This window comes from Apium graveolens, chromosome 3 (genome assembly GCF_009905375.1).
Source record: "Apium graveolens cultivar Ventura chromosome 3, ASM990537v1, whole genome shotgun sequence".
Taxonomy (NCBI): Eukaryota; Viridiplantae; Streptophyta; class Magnoliopsida; order Apiales; family Apiaceae; genus Apium; species Apium graveolens.
Genome location: NC_133649.1, coordinates 293,092,004 through 293,113,170, shown reverse-complemented (window position 1 = coordinate 293,113,170; position 21,167 = coordinate 293,092,004). Strand labels below are relative to the sequence as shown.

Genomic DNA, 21,167 nt, shown 5'->3' with positions numbered 1-21,167 from the left:
TTGAGTCTGTAAAAATGCTAAGTAGATTAGATTCGAAGATTTTATGTGAACAAGCATCAAATTAAGGAATAAACTCTTGAAGAATATCAATCATGATCATGCATCAGAGAGAACTGTAGAAGTTTGGAGTTGAATAATGTTGTTTTAGGAAAAATGTTTCAATTCAGATATCGACAAGTCACAGATCAAGGAATATAGAGAAGTATGTCGAATAGTCTAAAATGACTTGTAGAGAAGTCCCAAGAGATATCGACAAGTTAATCTACATGTAGATAACTGGAGATATCGACAAGTCAAAAAGTCCATGTATAGAACTATAGATATCGACTGATAAAGTATGGAGAGAAAAGAGAAAAGTAAGATTTTATTATAATATGACTTGTTCTTGATTACAATAGAAGAGGGGCTTATATAGCCAACAACCATACATAATAAAGGAAAATATCCTAACAAGGAAACTATTATAATAATGAAACTATCCAATAATATAATATTATTATATATGATATGGATAGAAAATACATCCTAAAGACACATTAAATGTCGCATTAATTGCACTTGGGCTTCTTGTCCGGAAAGTCCAACACAGGCCTGTCTAGTCCAAGCTTCATAGCAGGCCTGTCTGATCCAAGCTTCGTAACAGGCCTATGACAGCCCAAACAACCAAGGCCCACCAGCAGAGGTCGTCCAAGTCCGCTAACACGAGCGGTTCATGGACTAGGCCCAATACGGCTGGAAGAGCAGAGACGTGTGTTCTAAACGGAGAAAAATCCAAAAAAAATTTGTGTCTCTTACCCAAAAAAAATCCAATTTCTTTTAAAACTAATATAGACTACAGAGATATTAATTGACTTATAAACAAATCAAAACTGACCTAACAAAATATTGTAGAAGCAATTTTTTAATAATTAATTCAAGCAAATACATTATTAATAAACACTGTGGAGTGTCACCAATGATGTTCATGTCAAATAAAATTTAGTGTGTAGAAGTCTATGTGTTTGTTATCTAATACAACAATATTCCATTGGGTGGCCTGCATATTTGTGTTTGCTGACCATGGAGGCAGAGCAAACGCCTTCATAATTAAGCAAATTGGAAGCCTAATCAACTAGAGGGTTAAAAGTACTGCTGAGGAAAAATTAGTCCTGGACCAACCACTAATAGCAATATATCAAATTTATCATTACAGACAAATTAAATAATCTGACACCTTGATTAAAGCTCTGTAGTACAGAGCTTTACAACCTCCTGTATACAAAGCTGTGTAAGTATCAATATTAACAATTTAATTAATTTATCAAATTAAATTCATCACAAAACTCAATTGAGTACTATAATTACACAAAAGATCTTCATTAATCAGGGGTGTCAATACCCAACATTAAGAACCCTAGATAATGAAACTGAAAAAATTGAAAACTCTAAAACTAATAATTGAATAATTGAATACTCACAAATTGAGATAATTATTTTTACTACAGAGCTTTACAACCTCCTATATACAAAGATGTGTAAGTATCAATACTAATAATTTAATTAATTTATCAAATTAAATTCATCACAAAACTCAATTAAGTACTATAATTACACAAAAGATCTCCAGGTGTCAATACCCAACATTAAGAACCCTCGATAATGACACCGAAAAATTAAAAACTCTAAAACTAATAATTGAACAACTGAATACTCAAAAATTGAGATAAATGCCGAGATGGTTGAAGTGGTTTCTGAAATTTCAAGACCTACAAATTAAGATACCTCAGAACCCAGCACTTATAACTCTCCAAGAAGCCCAAACAAATTAAATTGAGTTTGTCAAAGAAGATATATCAGAACCCAGCACTTATAATGATTTTCGTGATGATTTGTTGAGTAGAATTAGGAACGTGGAATTTGGAGAATGTGATGAGTCGTATAACATGTGTTTTTAGGTGTATGTGTAGGGATACTATATATATGTATTACTTAGAATTTTTTAACGAGTTCAATTTAAAAATATAAAAAAGGACTTAAAATACACTCTCTACTATATTGCTTTCAAAAACGCTATAGAAATTAAATAAAAATAAATAAAAATTACTTAAAATACTATATCTTGCATAGCTCGTGCTTAAGCGTTATCCAAGTTGTCACTTATTTAACACTCCTTTATTCAGCGCTATATTAGTATTTTCTATTTATTTTACATATATTTTTTAGTTTATTATAACCTCTTTTATAGCAGTTATTTTAAAAACGTTATGTAAGTACCTATCTTTTATAGCACATAGAATAAACATTATTGAAGTTGTGTTTCCCAAGTTTAATTTTGTAGTAGTGCATCTCTCGTCTCAAATTCTCCATTGACTTAAGACATCACAAGTTTTGAGTCTCCGCAGACTTTCAAGTTTTTAACCCTCAATGTTCTTGCTAGGCCCAGTCCAGCTATCAAGGCTTCATACTCTACCTCATTGTTTATGGTAGGAAATTCTAACTTCATAGAGTACTCTATCAGGAATCCGTCGTGGATTTGTTAAACTAGCCCAACTCCACTCGAGTTTGTTTTTGATGCCCCATCAAAATAGAGTACCTAGAACTTTTTTTTCTCAATTTCCTTGCCACTCATTCCTTGAGGTGTATCTTCCTACCCCCCCCCCCCCCCCGACTTCTTGGTTTTCGACTGTACATTCAACCACGAAGTCATCCAAGGCCTGAGCTTTGATCGTCGTCGTTCTAGGTTTATATTTAATATCAAATTCCCCAAGCTCTATGGCCCATTTGATTAGCCTTCCACTGGCTTTAGGACTGTGAATGATATTTCTCAGAGGCTGATTTGTTAGAACCTCAATCTTATGAGTTTGGAAGTAAGGACGCAACTTCCTTGAGGCCATAACTAGTGCTAAAGCAAACTTTTATATAGTGGAGTAGTTCAACTCAACTCCATATAAAATCTTGTTAACATAGTATATGGGATTCTGGACTTTAAGCTCCTCTTTTACCAACACGACACTGAAGGCGTTTTCAGAAACGACCAAGTATAAATACAAAGTTTCATATAGGACTGGTTTTGCCAATAAAGGGGCTTGAACCATGTATTTTTTCAGTTCCTCAATGCTATTTGACTTTCATCAGTCTAGCCAAAATCTTTTGCTTTCTATAAAGCCTTCAAGAATGCCAGGAAATTGTCCCCGGATTTGAAGATGAACCGTCCCAAATAAGCAATCTTTCCAGTGAGTTTCTGAACATCTTTTATGTAATGTGGAGATTCCATATCTAAGATGACCTTTATCTTGTCAAGATTGGCCTCAATTCCTCTCTTGAAGACCATTAATCTAAAAAACTTCCCCGACCCGACACCAAAAGCACACTTGGCGGGGTTCAACATCATCTTGTGATACCTCAAGACTTCAAAAGCTTCCCTCAAATGGGATATACGATCTACCTTTATAAGGCTCTTGACTAACATGTCATCTACATAGATTTTCATGGTCTTTCCAATAAGATTCTTGAAAATCTTATTAACTAACCTTGGTTAGTGGCTCCTGCATTATTGAGACCAAATGCCATAATAAGATAACAAAAATACCAAATTCAGTGATGAATGATACCTTTGTGATGTCATCTTTATGCATCTTGATCTGATTGTAGCCGTTGAATCCATCCATGAAACTCAGCATCTCGTGCCCCGCGGTGGCATCTATCAAAGTGTCTATCCATGACAGAGGGAAACAATCCTTTGGACATTCATCATTCAGATCAATGAAGTCAATGCACATCCTCCACTTTCGATTAGCCTTCTTTACCATTACAGGATTTTTCAACCATTCGGGAAATCGTATATCCTCAATGAATCCGGCCTCTAAAGCTTCTCAACTTCCTGTTTGATGGCTTTCTTCCTTTTGGGTAAAAGTTCCTTTTCTTTTTCTTCACAGTCTTTTGATTAGGATAAATATATTCAACTTGTAGGTGATCATCTCAGAATCAATACCAGACATAGATGTTGTTGACCATGCAAACACATCACTATTTTCTTGCAAAAATTTTATTAACTTCCCTTTGAGGGGCTCCTCCAACTATGCTCCAATGAAAGTTATCTTCTCGAAGTCTTCGGAAGCCAATGGAATCGGGTTCAAATCTTCCACTGGCTTCCCTAATTTCTCATCATTCTCACGGATATCCATATCTTTAATGGGTAGAACTTGCCCCGGCTCCATCTACCCTCGGCAAGGCTACATAACAGCTTCTTGCCATTTTTTGGTCTCTCTCTTTTCTTCTCATATTCCATTTTTTGTTAAAAATTTGGTCACTAAATGGTAGGATGAGGGGACTGCCTTGAAGGCATGTATGTTCGTCCTCCCCATGATTGCATTATATGTCGATCCAGCCTTAACCACCACAAAATTCAACATGTGTGTAAATTTCCTTGGCTCTTGGCCCATTGTTAGAGGTAGTTTAATTATCCCTTTAATGGGACATTCGACTCCACCGAACCCATTGATCAGCATATCAGTCGGGGTTAACTGAGAATCGTTGTATCTCATCTTTATAAAGGTATCATAAGGCAAAATGTCAACTGACGTTCCATTGTCTACAAGGACTCTCTTTACAGGGTTGTTCCCTATGATAAGTGTTATGACTATGAGATCATCCCGAGGAAACTTGATCCCTTCCAAATCAAGTCATCAAATGATATTGATATTCCATTCTTGGCCCTTTTCAGGGCTTCTCCAACTATGTGCATGACCTCTCGGGCATAAGCCTTCTTTGAGTTTTTAGAATAGTCAGCCGTACTTGGCCCACCAAAGATCATATTAATCATCGGGCCTCATGGTTGGGGATTTCGTCCCTGATCATCTTGATCCCTCCTTCGGTGATCGAAATTTCTTCTCCCATTATTGTTCATTTCTCCCCTATCACAATCTCCACTGTACTTATTAAGTCTTCCTTTTCTAATAAGGAACTCAATCTCGTCTTTCAACTGTCGGCACTCATCGATGTCATGGCCAGCATTCTTGTGTAATCAGAAATACCCGCTTTTATCTAACTTGGCCAGATGATCCTTCAGAGGCTTTGGCCAGCGAACATCTCTATCCCTCTCAATTTCCATCAAGATTTGACTCCTAGGAGCATTTAGTTTAGCATACTCAGTGAACTTTTATCCGGGTCCCTCTTTTTTTTTGGTGATGAATCAGTGTCTTTACTAACCCGATGATACTTGTCATTTGTATTATATTCCTGATCTGTCTTCCGCTTCTTGACACCGGCGGGCTTGTTGCTTACCACTATCTTCTTCATGTTTTCCTCAACTTGGATATACTTTCCTGCCCCACTTTGAAGCTGTAACATATTCTCTGGTAGTCTTTTTGCTAGAGGCATTTTAAAGAACTCGTCCTCTGTTCCTTGTTGCAGAGAAATCATGACCACCTTATCATCAAGATCTGGGACCTTCAAGGCCTCCTTTGTGAAATGATTCAAGTAGTCCCTAAGAGATTCATTTGCTCATTGGACAATGCTCATGAGGAAAATTGAGCTTTTTTCGTGCACCTTCCCGCTAATGAACTATTTTATGAAAGCTTGACTCAAAACTCTGAAGGATCCAATCAAAATTGGGGGAAAACGACTATATCACATTTGGATCATGCCTGATAAGGTTTGATGGAAAGCTCGACATATGATTGCATCATTCACCGGTTACAGCAACACTGCATTAGAGAAAGTCCTGACATGATTCTCCAGATCCACAGTCCCATCATAGGCCTTTATAGTGGGAATCTTGAACTTCCTTGTGATATGGGTATTCATGATCTTTGTCATGAAAGGAAAAGTTGGATCGTCTTGGTCTCCGAGGGGAAGCAATTCAAACGGGTTTCCTACATAGAAGTTCTGGATCTCCTTCCTCAAGGGGACTCCTAATCACCATCTAAGTTGGAGACTTGTCCACCAAGTCTCCTAACAGAAGTCTAACCCTAGACTCACCTCTATATAAAGGGCTCTACCCCTAAACCTAGAACGACGTTTTTGGCTTGATTCTCTACAACACAGAGATACGTAGGCATCTTGCAAGGACCGATAGTCCCAAATGCAAGAGCAGTCATTAAAGCTCAAAGCTTACCAACCCTAGCATTAAATACTAAAGTACTCAGGTTTTTATTCCACAACATTTGGCGCCGTCTGTGGGAAACTTACAACAACCATGGTGAACACACGGAGCAGAAACACTAATGGGACAGACACTCCTGTCCCATCGCGAACAATCGCATCAGCGGTGGAAGTACCACCACACTCAACTTATGCCTCCACCCAAGGAGGAACCCTGGTAGGGGCAACTGAGGCTCGGTCACAAGGGACGAATCCCCCGACTCCTCAATGAACGAATCCCCAACTTCAGCAGCTACATGCACCTGTAAACTCTCAACCCCTTGGGTAGGAGTACTCGACAATTGTGACTACCAACCCCCCTATGGGATGCCTCTATACCCCAAAGTCGGAGGGAGTGGGCACTCTAATAAGAGTGAAGCATAAGGGCGGACGCCCCAATACATACGTGGCCTGGCTCCTATTCCGGAGGATCAACAATTCTCTGGAGCTTATACTGAAAGAGACTCCGAGTCATCGGATGATGATGTTGCTCCAAGAAGGAGGCGTGCTGACAAAGAATCGATGGTTGACACTAAACAACGCTCAAGGGGCACTCAAGGGATGAATCCCCAAGATATTCAAGAGAGGATAAGGGCTCATGAAGCTGAGATCCAAAGGCTAAAGCGTGACCTGGAGACACAACTGGTCCCAAGACCCCCACACGCTCAAAGGCGGAGAAATCCTCCTCCAATCATAGACCTGGATGGTCCAATACCAAGAAGGGCAGTTGCCCCAAGGGCTGATCCAAGTGATCTTATGCCCCTAGGAGATCTCGATGATCCAAACCCACCATTCACTGATGAGATAATGAACACTCACATCTCGAGAAAGTTCAAGATGCCTACCATCAAAGTATATGATAGTACTGGCGACCCTGCTAATTATGTTAGGACGTTCTCTAACGCCCTACTGCTACAGCCCATGAACGACGCTATTAAGTGTTGGGCCTTCCCTCAAACCCTATCGGGTATGGCTTAAAGGTGGTACAGTCGTCTGCCCCCGAACTCTATTGGATCCTTTAAGGACTTGAGCCAAGCTTTTATCAAGCAATTCATAAGTAGCAGAATGCACGAGAAGAGTTCAGCCTCTCTCATGGGCATAATCCAAGGAGCAAAGGAGTCCTTGAGAGAGTATCTGAATCAATTTACGAAGGAGGCTTTGAAGGTCCTGGATCTTGATGACAAGGTAGCTATGATAGCCCTACAACAAGGGACTATAGACGAGTTCTTTAAGATGTCCCTGGCTAAACGCCCTCCCGAGAGTATGCTGCAGCTCCAAGATAGAGCCGGAAAATATATCAAGGTAGAGGAGAGTATGAAGAAGATAGCTGTGAATAATGAACCTACTGGAAACAAGAAGAGGAAGACGGATCAGGAGTACGACGCTAAGGACAAGTATCCACGAATTAGCAAAAACTCTGACTCCTCCTCTTCTAAGAAGAATCAGCAACCAAGGTTTGCTGAGTTTGCGAGATTGAACGCTCCAAGGAGCCATATCCTTATGGAAATTGAGAAGGACAAAGACTTCAAATGGCCGAAGCCACTAAGGGGGGACCTCGAGAAAAGAGATAAAAGTAAGTACTGCAGGTTTCACAAAGATGTCGGTCATGATACTGACGATTATAGGCAACTCAAGGATGAGATTGAGTATCTAATCTGAATGGGAAAGTTTGGACGTTTCACCAAGGGTGAAGAGGCCGGAGGCCAAAAGAGAGATAATGATCAAAGAGATGACGATCGAAGGGTTAACGACAGAGATCGCAACCCACAGCCCCGAGGGCTAGTAATTAATATGATCTCAGGAGGACCTACAACAGCTGGTACTACAAGGAACTCCCGAAAATCTTATGCAAGAGAAGTGATGAGCATAGTTGGGGAGCAATCTAAGCGTTCCAAGTCAGAGATGACGCTTGAATTTGGTGACCCAGACCTTGAAGGTTTGAAATTTCCTCAGGATGATCCTCTGGTTATCACTCCGATAATTGGAAATTGTCCTGTTATGAGGGTCCTAGTGGACAATGGAGCTTCCGTGGACATTCTATTCCATGACACATTTATAAGGATGGGCTACAATGATTCTCAGCTAACTCCATCCGACGCACCCATCTACGGGTTTAACCATGTGGAATGCAAAGTCGAAGGAGAAATACAACTTCCCGTAACTATCGGGGAAGAGCTCAGGGAGGCCACGCAGATGTTGAACTTTCAGGTTGTCAAGGAAGCCTCTACTTACAATGCTATCGTGGGTAGAACAGGGATCCATGCTTTTAAGGCTGTGCCCTCAACCTACCACATGGTACTGAAGTTCCCAACTAGAAATGGTGTTGGAGAAGCAAGGGGAAATCAGAATATGGCCCGCAGTTGCTATGTTGCAGCACTTAGGCCCGATGGAGCAGGGGAGTAGGTCATCCCCATAGAAGACATGGATGTCTGAGAAAATGACGAACTGCGAGGAAAGCCAGTTGCGGACTTGGTCTCAATTCTTTTGGACCCCTTAGACCCGGAGAAGGTCACGTACATGGGGGCATCTCTGGACAAGCCCTTGAAGGACCGAATGACAACTTTCCTCCAGGAAAACAATTATGTATTTGCTTGGACAACAGCTGATATGCATGGGATTGACCCAAACCTTATAGCTCATAGGTTGAACGTTGATTGTTATTTCTAGTGAACTAACAATGAGATTTACAGAAGGGGGGTTGAATGTAAATCTCAAAACTTTTTCAAGTTTTGAGCAGTTTATAAAGACTGTGTGTTCAAGATGAACAAGTGTGTGAATTGCTTTAAGCTGATACAGACAGATATATATTCAAACACAAATGTAAAGAACACAATAAACCTTTAAAAACTTTTCTGGTGGATTTGTTGTTCCACCAGAGATGGTATTTCAGAAATTCTGTGATCTAAGAATTTGATCACAGCTGCATCCTAGTACAAACTAGATAATTTTTCTCTCAAGATTTTTCTAAACAGCTCTGGAAAAATTCTCATCTAATTACTAGCTACTACTTGGTTTTTCTATTACCAAGTTTACAAGTGAAGACAATGATATAAAATAATAAAGTAAGATCTCCACTTGTTTCTTCTCCAGTTCACTCCAGTACTTTGTTGACTTAATGTCTCTTTATACTAGAGTAGAACGGCTGCTTTTTCTGATGTTCCTGAAATTAGGCTTCCACATTTCAGTTATCTCTGTTCACCCACGTGCCTCTGTTTGTAGGTATAACTACCACTTATCAACGGTTAATCAGAACATCCGTTGAAGCTTTCATCCGTTGATACACTCATCCGTTGAAGGATGTTATCCGTTGAAGCTTTCATCCATTGATGCTCTCATCCATTGAAGGATGTTATCCGTTGAAGCTTTCATCCATTGATGCTCTCATCCGTTGAAGGATGTTATCCGTTGAAGCTTTAGAGACATCCGTTGAAGCTTAGCTTCTCATCCGTTGAAGGTCTTTAAGTCATCCGTTGATACCACTTCATTTATACAAAATTACAAGGCATGAAATATTTACAATTGGCCTTCCTATCTGCATATCTTCTAGTAGTCAACATGACTCATAGTTTCTCTCAACTTCTAAGAATTACATCTTAAATACAGAGACTGAAATATGCTACAACACTAGACTTATTTCTAAGTAAAGCTACACCATCAACGGATAGCCAAAGTGGTCTTATCCGTTGAGGCTACAGACACTGAATTTCTACTTAAGTGTTTTGTTAAACATATCATCAAACTAATGCACATATATTCCTAACAATCTCCCCCTATTTATGTCTATAAGAATTGTAGACATAAATTCAGGGTTAACTTGATGATAACAAAACACTTAACAGATATATGAAATGAAACTAAGCAGAAATTCAAAAGTGCTGCAAAAGTGTATGTACTAGGAGGTAATTGAAGATTTACAGTATTTCCAAGGGTGCTCCTCTAGCCTGAGCAAATCATTATTTTCTTCTTTGTTCCCTGGTTTTCTTTCCTAGCCCTTTGTCATTTTCCTCAATTTGGAGTTGGAGTTTTCTGAAGAATTCAGCTTCATCTTCAACACTGATATCCAACTTAGATTGCATTTCCTTGAGAGTTTCATTGCTGGCAATCTTGAGTTGGTCTTCAAGTCTGAAAAATCTTCTGACTCCTTTGTCATCTCTAAATTCCATCAACCAATGAGGTGATTTGTGAATTTTAGTTCCCCTTTCTTGAATGAGTAAGGTTCTGGGCAAAGCATTGGGTTCCCTCCAAGTCTTCCTTATGTTGGCAATCTTGTTGAGAATTTCAGTCTTGGCAGTTCTGGTAAAGCCAGAATCCTTCTGTATGGCTGAAAAGACTCTGACCAAGGTAGAGTAGCCTTCATTCAGAATCCTGTAGAGAGGCCATGTTCTTTCCCCAGCTCCCTTGTATCTGAACACCAATCTCTCTGGTAGCTGTCTGTAGGCAGCTATTCCCCTTACTTCCTCTAGCTCATCCAGATAGAGATTAATGTCTGAAGTTTCTTTTATGTCACAGATGTGAACATAATCATCTTTAGAAATGGGTGGCTTAGGGTTAGGTTGTTGTTTTTGAGTGAATTTCTTAGAGGTTATGGGAGGTGTAGATTTGGGTTTTCTTTTCTGTTTCTTTGGTAGTGGAAGAGTGGTTAGAAAGGTAGGCAATTTGATGGTGTCCCAATCAATAGGTTCCTCTTTTGGAATGATTGGTTCACCATGGATGTTTATAGTGGGATTAGCAACAAGAGGTTCAGGTATGGAAGGTAGTGGTTTAGATATAGATTTGGTTACTTCAGTATTATCTTCACTCCTTCTATGTGCCTTGGCCTTTCTTCTGTTTCCCTTCTGCCATTCCTCTCTTTCTTCCATACTCTCACCAAATATACTCCCAAAAACCTCATCTAGGTCTGCAATCTTGTCTTCACCCCTGACTTCAATTCCTTTTTCTTCTTCAACTTGACTTAACTTTAGCTGTTGTTCAAGCTTTGCTTGTGCTCTTTTGTCAGCCATTAGTTGCTTGACTTCTTCCTTCTTGGCTATTGAGAATTTGGGATGTCCTTGCATCACACATATGCTCTTTCCCTCTCTAGAGATAATAGCCCTATTTCTCCTTACAGCCTCATCCATGGTCTCTTTGAGATAAGCAATACTCCTACCTAAAAGCTTGTTCTCATCAGCTTTTGGAGGAGGAAAGTCCACTTCTTTTAAAGGATTCTTTGCAGAGTCCTTATTGGATCTTTTATTGGGCTTGAGGATTATAGCTTGTAGTTCTTTGGAAGAAGCTTCTCCATCCTTATGTCTCCCTACTGGCTTGAGCTCCATGTTGATTGGTTCAATCTTTGTGCTATATTTCACAGATCTTGATTTATTTTGTGTAGAGCCAAACAACTGTTGCACCCTTTCATCAATTCTCCTCCTTTGCTCTTGTACTTGAATTTCAGCTGCTGCCAGTTGGATTAAATCAATTCCATCAGGCTTTCCTTTGATTTGAATGATTGGAGAAGTAGTGATGGCAGGAACTAGCACTTTAGATATTTTGATTTTTGTAGATGGATCTCCTTCCCCTTCCCTTTTACTCTCCCCCTTTTTGTTATCATCAAGGAGAGGGGTCAAGCCTTGTGCTTTTGCCAGCTGCATTAGGAGACTGGTTTGAGATTGTTGGTTGTGAAGAATGGTGGCCACAGAATCTTCAATAACTTGAACTCTGTCTTCCAACTTGGCCAGCCTGTTCTCAGTAACTGATTCCTTTTTCAATCTCGAAACCAAGTCCTGCAATGTACCATAGGGCATGACTGAATCCAATTTTTCAGAACTGTAGGATTTCAAGTCAGCAATATCCTTCCTGAGATCATCCATACTCAGATTCTGCTTTACTTGCTGCAACTTCATGAGATGCAGTGAGTCCAGATGAGCTTGAAGGATAGCCTTGATACTTGCATGTGAAGTGTTCTGAATGGCCTGTTGAATAGTGTTGATTTGTTTGACTAAGGAGACATTGAATTCCCCTGATCTATACTCCTTTGTCAAAGCCCATTCAGGTAGATTTGGAATTGAACTTGGGCCTTCATCTCCCCCTAAGTTCATGCTTCCATCAAAAGAAACAGAGTCATCATCATCAGAATTTACTCCAAATTCCTCAGATGGCTCACCAGCTGTAGAAGGCATCTTGTTAATAGCAGCTTTATCCCTTTGAAGAGATTCTGTTGTGTGTACTAGATGTAGTGTCTTTTCTGCCTCCTCATTGCCCTGAGCAGCCAACATTTGATAGGCTGACACAGGATGAGTAAAAGTGTCAGCATCCAAGGAAATGTTATCAATTACAGCTTTGTAATGTTGCTGAAATTGTCTTCCCTTTTCAGCATCATCCACAATCATTGACTCAATAGCAATGGCTGGTTCCACCCTTATATCTACTGTACCTGCCTTTCTCTCTTTTTCTCTATTTTCTTGCATCAGGGGCTCCCCCTGGCTCACACAACTCACTCCCTCACCTTCACCTACTAAGGTGGTACTCCTCTCACTTACTTTTGCCATGCTGGAAGAAATAGCATGCATTTTTGAGCTCTCAATCTCTCCTTTTGCCTGGGAGCAACCCAGCCTCTCACTCAAATTTTCACTCCCTTCCCTCAATCCTAAGAGTGATTGCACAGTATTCATGTCTTCTACACTTGGAATTGATTCAGTTATGTGTGTAGAGACTATCAACGGATGTGGAATATCCGTTGAAGGTGAAACTGATGTTATCAACGGATAATTGCTGTTAAGCTTATCCGTTGAAGAGCAACCACTTGTCAACGGATGAGTGATATCCGTTGAAGAAGGAAAAGAAGTTGAAATTGAAAGTGATATAACTGTTGAATCTGTGTAGATTGATTTGAGATGTGGTGACACAGATCCTTCAATTATATCTGAAAGAATTTGCGGGTGATCCAACAAATCATCTAAGAGATGATGATCACCTGTATTTGAGTGGGGCTCCTCCCTGAGTTGTAAAGAGGGAGAATCAGGAATTGATGGGAATAACATATCCACATCCAGAGATGGTGATGAAGTGTTTGGTGATTGATGTGTTATTATTGTGAGAGAATGGGGCTGTGACTCCACATTTATTGGAGTCACATCAAACTGAGTTTGAGAAGGCATAGATACAGATGGATGTATCTGTGCAGTGTGTGCACCCTGTGTAGAAGATTGGGTTCTAGCCTTCTTTCTTCTAATAAAAGCTTTTGTTGGTGAGTGTTTGGCTTCAGTGTCCCTCCCTCGTTTGTTCTGTGTTCCTGGTTGGGAACTATTTTCAATAGTAACATCCTTTTGGGAGGATGCAACTAGGGATGTGCTAGATACCTTTTCAACCACCACAGCTTTTTGAGAAACTGTGGCTTGGCTAGCTTGGGTACCGCTCACCTCTCCCACCTTATCCTGGGGGGCTTTTTGATGTTCACCCCTCCCCTCACCACTCACTCCCTGTTCACTCCCCTTAGGGTTAATGGTTGGTGTTACAACTGTTGTCTTTTGAGAAACAACAGAGGTGGTTTTCTTTGTCTTTGATTTTGAAAGTTTAGTTTTGGTGACCTTGGTAGAAATCTGTTGGGGCATTGTCATAGATTTCATGGCCACACTAGTAGATAAAGAAATAGAGGGGTTGGAAGAAGTAGGAGTTGTAGAAGCAATTACCTCACCTACCTGAGGTGCATTCATGATTGGTAAATATACCAATGGCACACTGCTGTTGAGATCCATTCTCAATAAATCTGCAAGAACTCTTTTCTCTTGTGCCCAGCACTTGAGTTTATTATTCTCATTGATTATGACCAAACCTTCAGCAACATGGTTAGCCAATAACATAAAGAATCTAGCATAATAGATGTTATTAAGTCTATTAGCTTTGTTACCTAATCTAGTACCCAATTCTAGCATCACATAGTTGCTAAAGTTAAAATACCTATCAGAAACAAGCATATAGAGCATATTAACAAGAGATGAAGTTATGGCATCAAAATTACTAATTTTCCCAGAGAAAACCTTTATAAAGGCATCCCCAAGAAAACTCCATTCTTTCCTAAGGCCTTTTCTTCTAATACTCCCTAAACTAGCAGAGTTAAGAGAATAACCTATGGAATCTAACATGCTGGATACATCATTATCAGTGTGTGGTGTCATGGCATTGTTCTCAGGTAATCTAAAACATGCTTGTAAATCATCACAGTTAATACAGTGATTTTTACCTTTGAGAGTGAAGGAGATAGTCATATCTATGGAGTTGAACTCAGCAGTTGTCCAAATCTCCTCAACTACTTCACAGTAAATCGTTGGGGCTTCCAGCATTGCATAGCTAAGTTTACAGTTTTTTATGAAGTCCATCATTTTGTGATAGTCTGAATGGGCTTCATTCTTTTCTACCAAAGCTATGAAATTGTTCTTCTCATAGATGAACCCAGATTGAGACATAATTTTCACGACTGGTGCCATTGTTGTGAGTAAAAATTGCAGAGAATAACTTGAAGGTTTTGCAGAGAGAAAATGGTAAATGCTTGAAATTTTAAGAAAGCGTAAAGTAAAAATGAAAAATCAGAAGGGCTTATATGCTTTCAAAAAAAAATTAGTAAAAGATTAATCAATAAGTATATGTTAGTGAATTTCAGCCGTTTAAGAATAAACTGTAAGTATTCTAACAACTACCTTTAAAACCAATACATACAGATGTATGTATGAGTATCAACGGTTAAGAAATTAGAATCAACGGCTGTGAAACACCCGAATCGACTGATGTGTCATTTCAACGGATAAGGCAAATTGTCATCCGTTGAAAGGTACTTCAGTTTTATCCGTTGACGGATAAAAATTCCAGAAATGTATTTGTCTTTCAACGGATAATGATCAGTTCAAAGGGATGATTCTTGGTCCATTTCCTTTGAAGTGGAAGATGAGCTCTAGATGAGGTGGCCTCAGTATTGTCATGATGTGAGACAGAGTGTTGACTAGTTAAAACTCCCCCTGAGTTGTTGGTCCTTTGCAGGGTACTTGGAGTTCTATCAACTGATGATGTAAATCGATTATCCGTTGATGAGATATGATCAACGGATGCTTCATTTTGTACTTCAACGGATGATGCACTATGTCTTTCAACGGATACTGCATTGCCTCTATCAATGGATGCAGTATTTTGTGCATTATCTAAGGGCATGTTTTGAATCCCTTTTGAAGTGTCATCTCCATCAATCTCCTCTTCACTATCATCACAATATATCTCAATGTTGTCAAATTTGAGTCTCTCATATTGTCCCTCATCTGTTAGTCCATCAATCTTTTTGTCATCAAACACAACATGCACAGATTCCATAACAATGTTGGTTCTTCGATTGTAGACCCTATAAGATTTTCCAGCTGAATAACCAACAAATATCCCTTCATCAGCCTTTGCATCAAACTTCCCTTTTTGGTCAGATTGATTCCTTAGTATAAAGCATTTACATCCAAAGACATGAAGAAAGTTTAGAGTTGGTTTCCTTCTCTTGAACAACTGATAAGGAGTCATGCCTTTAGCTTGATTGATCAAAGAGATATTTTGAGTGAAACAGGCACAATTAACAGCTTCAGCCCAGAAATATGTTGGTAACTTTGATTCTTCAAGCATTGTTCTGGCAGCCTCAATTAAAGATCTGTTCTTTCTTTCAACTACCCCATTTTGCTGAGGTGTTCTTGGAGCTGAGAACTCATGCATGATTCCATTTTCTTCACAGAACAGCCTCATTGATAAATTCTTGAACTCAGTTCCATTGTCACTCCTGATATTCCTAACCTTCAAGTCAGGATGATTATTGATTTGTCTGATGTGATTGATAATGATTTCACTTGCTTCATCCTTTGATCCAAGAAAATAGACCCATGAAAACTTTGAGAAATCATCTACAATCACTAAGCAATATCTTTTTCTTGCAATTGACAATACATTGACTGGTCCAAACAAATCCATATGTAGCAGCTGTAATGGTTCATCAATCGTTGTTTCAAGCTTCTTCTTGAATGATGCTTTCCTTTGTTTGCCTTTCTGACAAGCATCACACAGACCATCCCTTGAGAATTCAACAAGAGGAATTCCTCTTACTAAGTCCTTTTTGACTAGATCATTCATTGTCTTGAAATTCAAACGGGATAGCTTCTTGTGCCATAGCCAACTTTCAACTGTACTTGCCTTGCTGAAGAGACAAGTAATAAATTCTGCATCTGTAGAGTTGAAGTCAGCTATGTACACATTTCCTTTTCTAACTCCAGTTAGAACCACTTTGTTGTCTTTCTTACTAGTGACAACACAGGCTTCAGAATTGAAGGAAACTGTATTCCCTTTATCACATAGTTGACTGATGCTCAGTAAGTTATGTTTGAGACCATCAACTAATGCAACTTCATCAATGATGACATTCCTTGTTGAAATCAAGCCATATCCCATAGTAAACCCTTTGCTGTCATCTCCAAAGGTTATGCTAGGGCCAGCTCTTTCCTTAAACTCTGTGAGCAGGGAGAAATCTCCTGTCATGTGTCTTGAACAGCCACTGTCCAAGTACCATAGATTTCTTCTATTTCCCTGCACACCACAAAATCAATCAATTTGATTTTGGTACCCAAGTTTCCTTGGGTCCATTCTTGTTAGCCTTTCTCCTAGACTTCATTCCTCCTGCATCTCTAGACTTAGGTAACTTTGAGTCAACCTTGGTCTTGGATGTAGTTGGTTGAGGTGAAGGGTTAGTCACAGAATCATTTAGCACATTTGGAATATGATAAGGCATTAATTATGCATACATGTTGTTCCACATAGGCATATTGTATGGCATTTGAGGCATACTAAATGCAGCAAGATAAGGATTGTTAAAATATGGCATGTTTGCAAAATGTGCATAAGGATTCTGTTGAGACATAGTAGGCATAGCATGTAGAGGTGATGCAGACATGTTAGGCATGGAAGAGGGTACAATTATGGGGGTTTTCTTAATAGATTTGCAATTAGCAGATAGATGATTAACACTACTACAATGCACACAGCTTTTTCTAGGAGCATACCTATCAGGTGTGTAATTGTTATGTTTGTTAACACCTACCTTCCCATTTCTATTAGATTTTCTTTTAGTTTCCTTTTTATCCTCAACCATCTTGAGCCTATTATTTAACTGTTCTAAGGTCATGTGCCCTATATTCACCTTACTGACATCTTTGGATGTGCTTACTCCTTCTTTAACAAAGTTCTTGGAAGTTGAACCAAACTTTTTGTTGAGTTTCTTTAGATTTTCACTATTAGAAACATCTGCCTGTTTTAATTGAGGAACCTTCAACGGATGCTCATTTTCTTCCTTCAACGGATAACCTTCATCATCCGTTGATTCCACATCCGTTGACAGCCCATCAATTAATTCCAGTTTCTTTTTGTTTTTATCCCACGCAGTTTCACAGAATGATTCAATTCCTTGGACCTTGGCAATTTGAGCACTAACATCCCTAGATGTTTTCCAGGCTTTAATCACCTCTTGCTCTCTCTCTAATTGATTAGAAAGTATTTCTACTTTCTTAATAGATTCAGCTAGTTCATTCTCAACAGATATACAATGCAGCTTGGTTTTCTCTAGGTCAATCAACTTATCTTCTAACATAGCATTTCTATTACTTAAAAACAGATTGTTCTCTTTAATCCTACTATTTTCTTTAGCAAGAGATTTAAGAGACACACGCAAATGATACAATTCAGTAGACATGTCATTAAAAGCATCATTGCACTCTTCTTTAGTAAGCTGTGTTACATCAGTAGTGATTACCTGAGTTGTTACCTGATTGCTTGATGAAATAACTTCATTTTCTTCAGAATCAGCCATGAGAGCTAAGTTGACATACTCCACATCTTCATTCTCTTCCTCTCCATCAGCTGCCCAATCTTTTTCTTGAGTAATGAAAGCCCTTTCCTTTTGCTTGAGCAGATCAAAATATTTCTTCTTGTAATCTACTTGGTCAAATTTGTTCTTTACAGAAGTTGGCTTTCTGCACTCACTTGCAAAGTGTCCACTTATACCACAATTGAAACACTTGAACTTTGATTTGTCCACCATGTTCTTATGAGGTTTAGTGGCTCTAGTGTTTTTCTTAAACTTCATCTTTGCAAATCTCCTGGACAGAAATGCAAGATGCTCATCAACACTATCAGAGTCATCTTGACTGGAGTTGTCTTCATTCTCAGCAACTTGCTCTTTTCCTTTGCTTGATTCCTGATATCTTGTACCATCTTTGGAGTTTGATGTAGATCTCACAGTTTCTTGTCTGCATTCCCTATCATTTTCAGCTACCAATGCAACTGAACTTCCTTTCTTTCTCCCCTTCTCCAATACCTCATCCTGTTCCAACTCTAGTTCATAAGTCTTCAAGATTCCATATAATCTTTCAAGAGTGAAGTCCTTATAATCCTGAGAGTTTCTTAAGGAGACAGTCATGGGTTTCCATTCCTTTGGCAAGGATCTTAAGAATTTAAGATTTGAATCCTTCACTTGGTACACTCTACCATACAGCTTCAATCCATTCAACAGCTTTTGGAATCTGTTAAATGTGTCATTTAAAGATTCATTTTCTTCAAAATGAAAATACTCATACTGTTGAATGAGAAGCTGCATCTTGTTCTCTTTTACTTGTTCTGTACCTTCACACAGCAGCTGAACTGTGTCCCAAACCTCTTTGGCAGTTGAGCAATTTATCACATTATCAAACATATCCTTGTCAAGACCATTAAACAAAATGTTCATAGCCTTCTTATCCTTGTGGACTTCTTCTGTGTCTTCCATTGTCCATTCTGCTCTAGGTTTTGGAATGGATTGACCAACAGCAATTGTAGCCGTAGCAACTGTGGCTACTTTGTGGGGAATGTGAGGACCATTCTCAATGCAGTTTACATAACCTTCATCTTGGGAGAGTAGATGAAGGTGCATTTTCACCTTCCAATGGTGATAACTGTCTTTGTCAAGAACTGGGATCTTTACTCCAATATCCTTCTTACTCATCTTTGTTAGTTTCCGAGATCTTTAAACTCTTTGTTTGTCAAGAGCCTGCTCTGATACCAATTGTTATTTCTAGTGAACTAACAATGAGATTTACAGAAGGGGGGTTGAATGTAAATCTCAAAACTTTTTCAAGTTTTGAGCAGTTTATAAAGACTGTGTGTTCAAGATGAACAAGTGTGTGAATTGCTTTAAGCTGATACAGACAGATATATATTCAAACACAAATGTAAAAACACAATAAACCTTTAAAAACTTTTCTGGTGGATTTGTTGTTCCACCAGAGATGGTATTTCAGAAATTCTGTGATCTAAGAATTTGATCACAGCTGCATCCTAGTACAAACTAGATAATTTTTCTCTCAAGATTTTTCTAAACAGCTCTGGAAAAATTCTCATCTAATTACTAGCTACTACTTGGTTTTTCTATTACCAAGTTTACAAGTGAAGACAATGATATAAAATAATAAAGTAAGATCTCCACTTGTTTCTTCTCCAGTTCACTCCAGTACTTTGTTGACTTAATGTCTCTTTATACTAGAGTAGAACGGCTGCTTTTTCTGATGTTCCTGAAATTAGGCTTCCACATTTCAGTTATCTCTGTTCACCCACGTGCCTCTGTTTGTAGGTATAACTACCACTTATCAACGGTTAATCAGAACATCCGTTGAAGCTTTCATCCGTTGATACACTCATCCGTTGAATGATGTTATCCGTTGAAGCTTTCATCCATTGATGCTCTCATCCGTTGAAGGATGTTATCCGTTGAAGCTTTCATCCATTGATGCTCTCATCCGTTGAAGGATGTTATCCGTTGAAGCTTTAGAGACATCCGTTGAAGCTTAGCTTCTCATCCGTTGAAGGTCTTTAAGTCATCCGTTGATACCACTTCATTTATACAAAATTACAAGGCATGAAATATTTACAATTGGCCTTCCTATCTGCATATCTTCTAGTAGTCAACATGACTCATAGTTTCTCTCAACTTCTAAGAATTACATCTTAAATACAGAGACTGAAATATGCTACAACACTAGACTTATTTCTAAGTAAAGCTACACCATCAACGGATAGCCAAAGTGGTCTTATCCGTTGAGGCTACAGACACTGAATTTCTACTTAAGTGTTTTGTTAAACATATCATCAAACTAATGCACATATATTCCTAACATTGATCCAACTCGAAAGGTTGTAAAGCAAAAAAAAGAGAACTTATGTCCCTGATAGGCTGGAAGCCAATAAGCAAGAGGTCGAGAAGCTTTTAGAAGCTGGATTTATTGAGGAAGTGCAATTCCCTGAATGGTTGGCCAACCCCGTAATGGTTAAGAAGTCCAATGGAAAGTGGAAGATGTGCATTGACTTCACTGACTTGAATGATGCTTGTCCCAAGGACTGTTACCCCTACCAAGGATTGATACCCTGATCAATGCCACTGCTGGACACGAGCTGCTGAGCTTTATGGATGGCTCTAGTGGTTACAATAGATTAGAATGCATAAGGATGACACCCCTAAGGTATCTTTCATAACTGACTTTGATGTATTCTGTTATCTTTCTATGGCTTTTGGACTTAAGAATGCAGGAGCTACTTACTAAAGACTGGTAAACAAGATATTTGCCCATCTAATTGGGAAGACCATGGAGGTCTATGTTGATGACATGTTAGTCAAAAGCCTAAGCGAGGCCGATCATATTAGTCACCTCAGAGAGGTATTTGAAGTGCTAAGGCACCACAAGATGATGTTAAACCCAGCCAAGTGTACTTTTGGCGTTGGGTCTGGAAAATTTTTGGGTCATATGGTCTCTAAGAGGGGAATAGAGGCCAACCTCGACAAGATCAAAGTCATCCTAGATATGAAGCCACCACGCTCCATCAAGGATGTTCAGAAGCTGACGGGAAGAATCGCAGCTCTAGGGAGGTTCATCTCCAAGTCAGGAGACAAATGCCTGCCCTTTTTCAAAACCCTTAAGAAGGTGAAGAACTCTGAATGGAAAGCTGAGAGCCAAGAGGCCTTTGAACAGCTAAATAAGTAC

At 39.1% G+C, this 21,167-nt stretch overlaps 1 protein-coding gene across 1 annotated transcript; it reads left to right on the top strand.

The window, feature by feature from the left end:
* Positions 1-7,779: 7,779 nt before the first annotated feature.
* On the top strand, positions 7,780-8,523 carry LOC141715188 (uncharacterized). Its single transcript, XM_074518667.1, has one exon. The coding sequence runs from the start codon at positions 7,780-7,782 to the stop codon at positions 8,521-8,523; it is 744 nt and encodes a 247-aa protein (XP_074374768.1).
* The last annotated feature ends 12,644 nt before the right edge of the window (positions 8,524-21,167 follow it).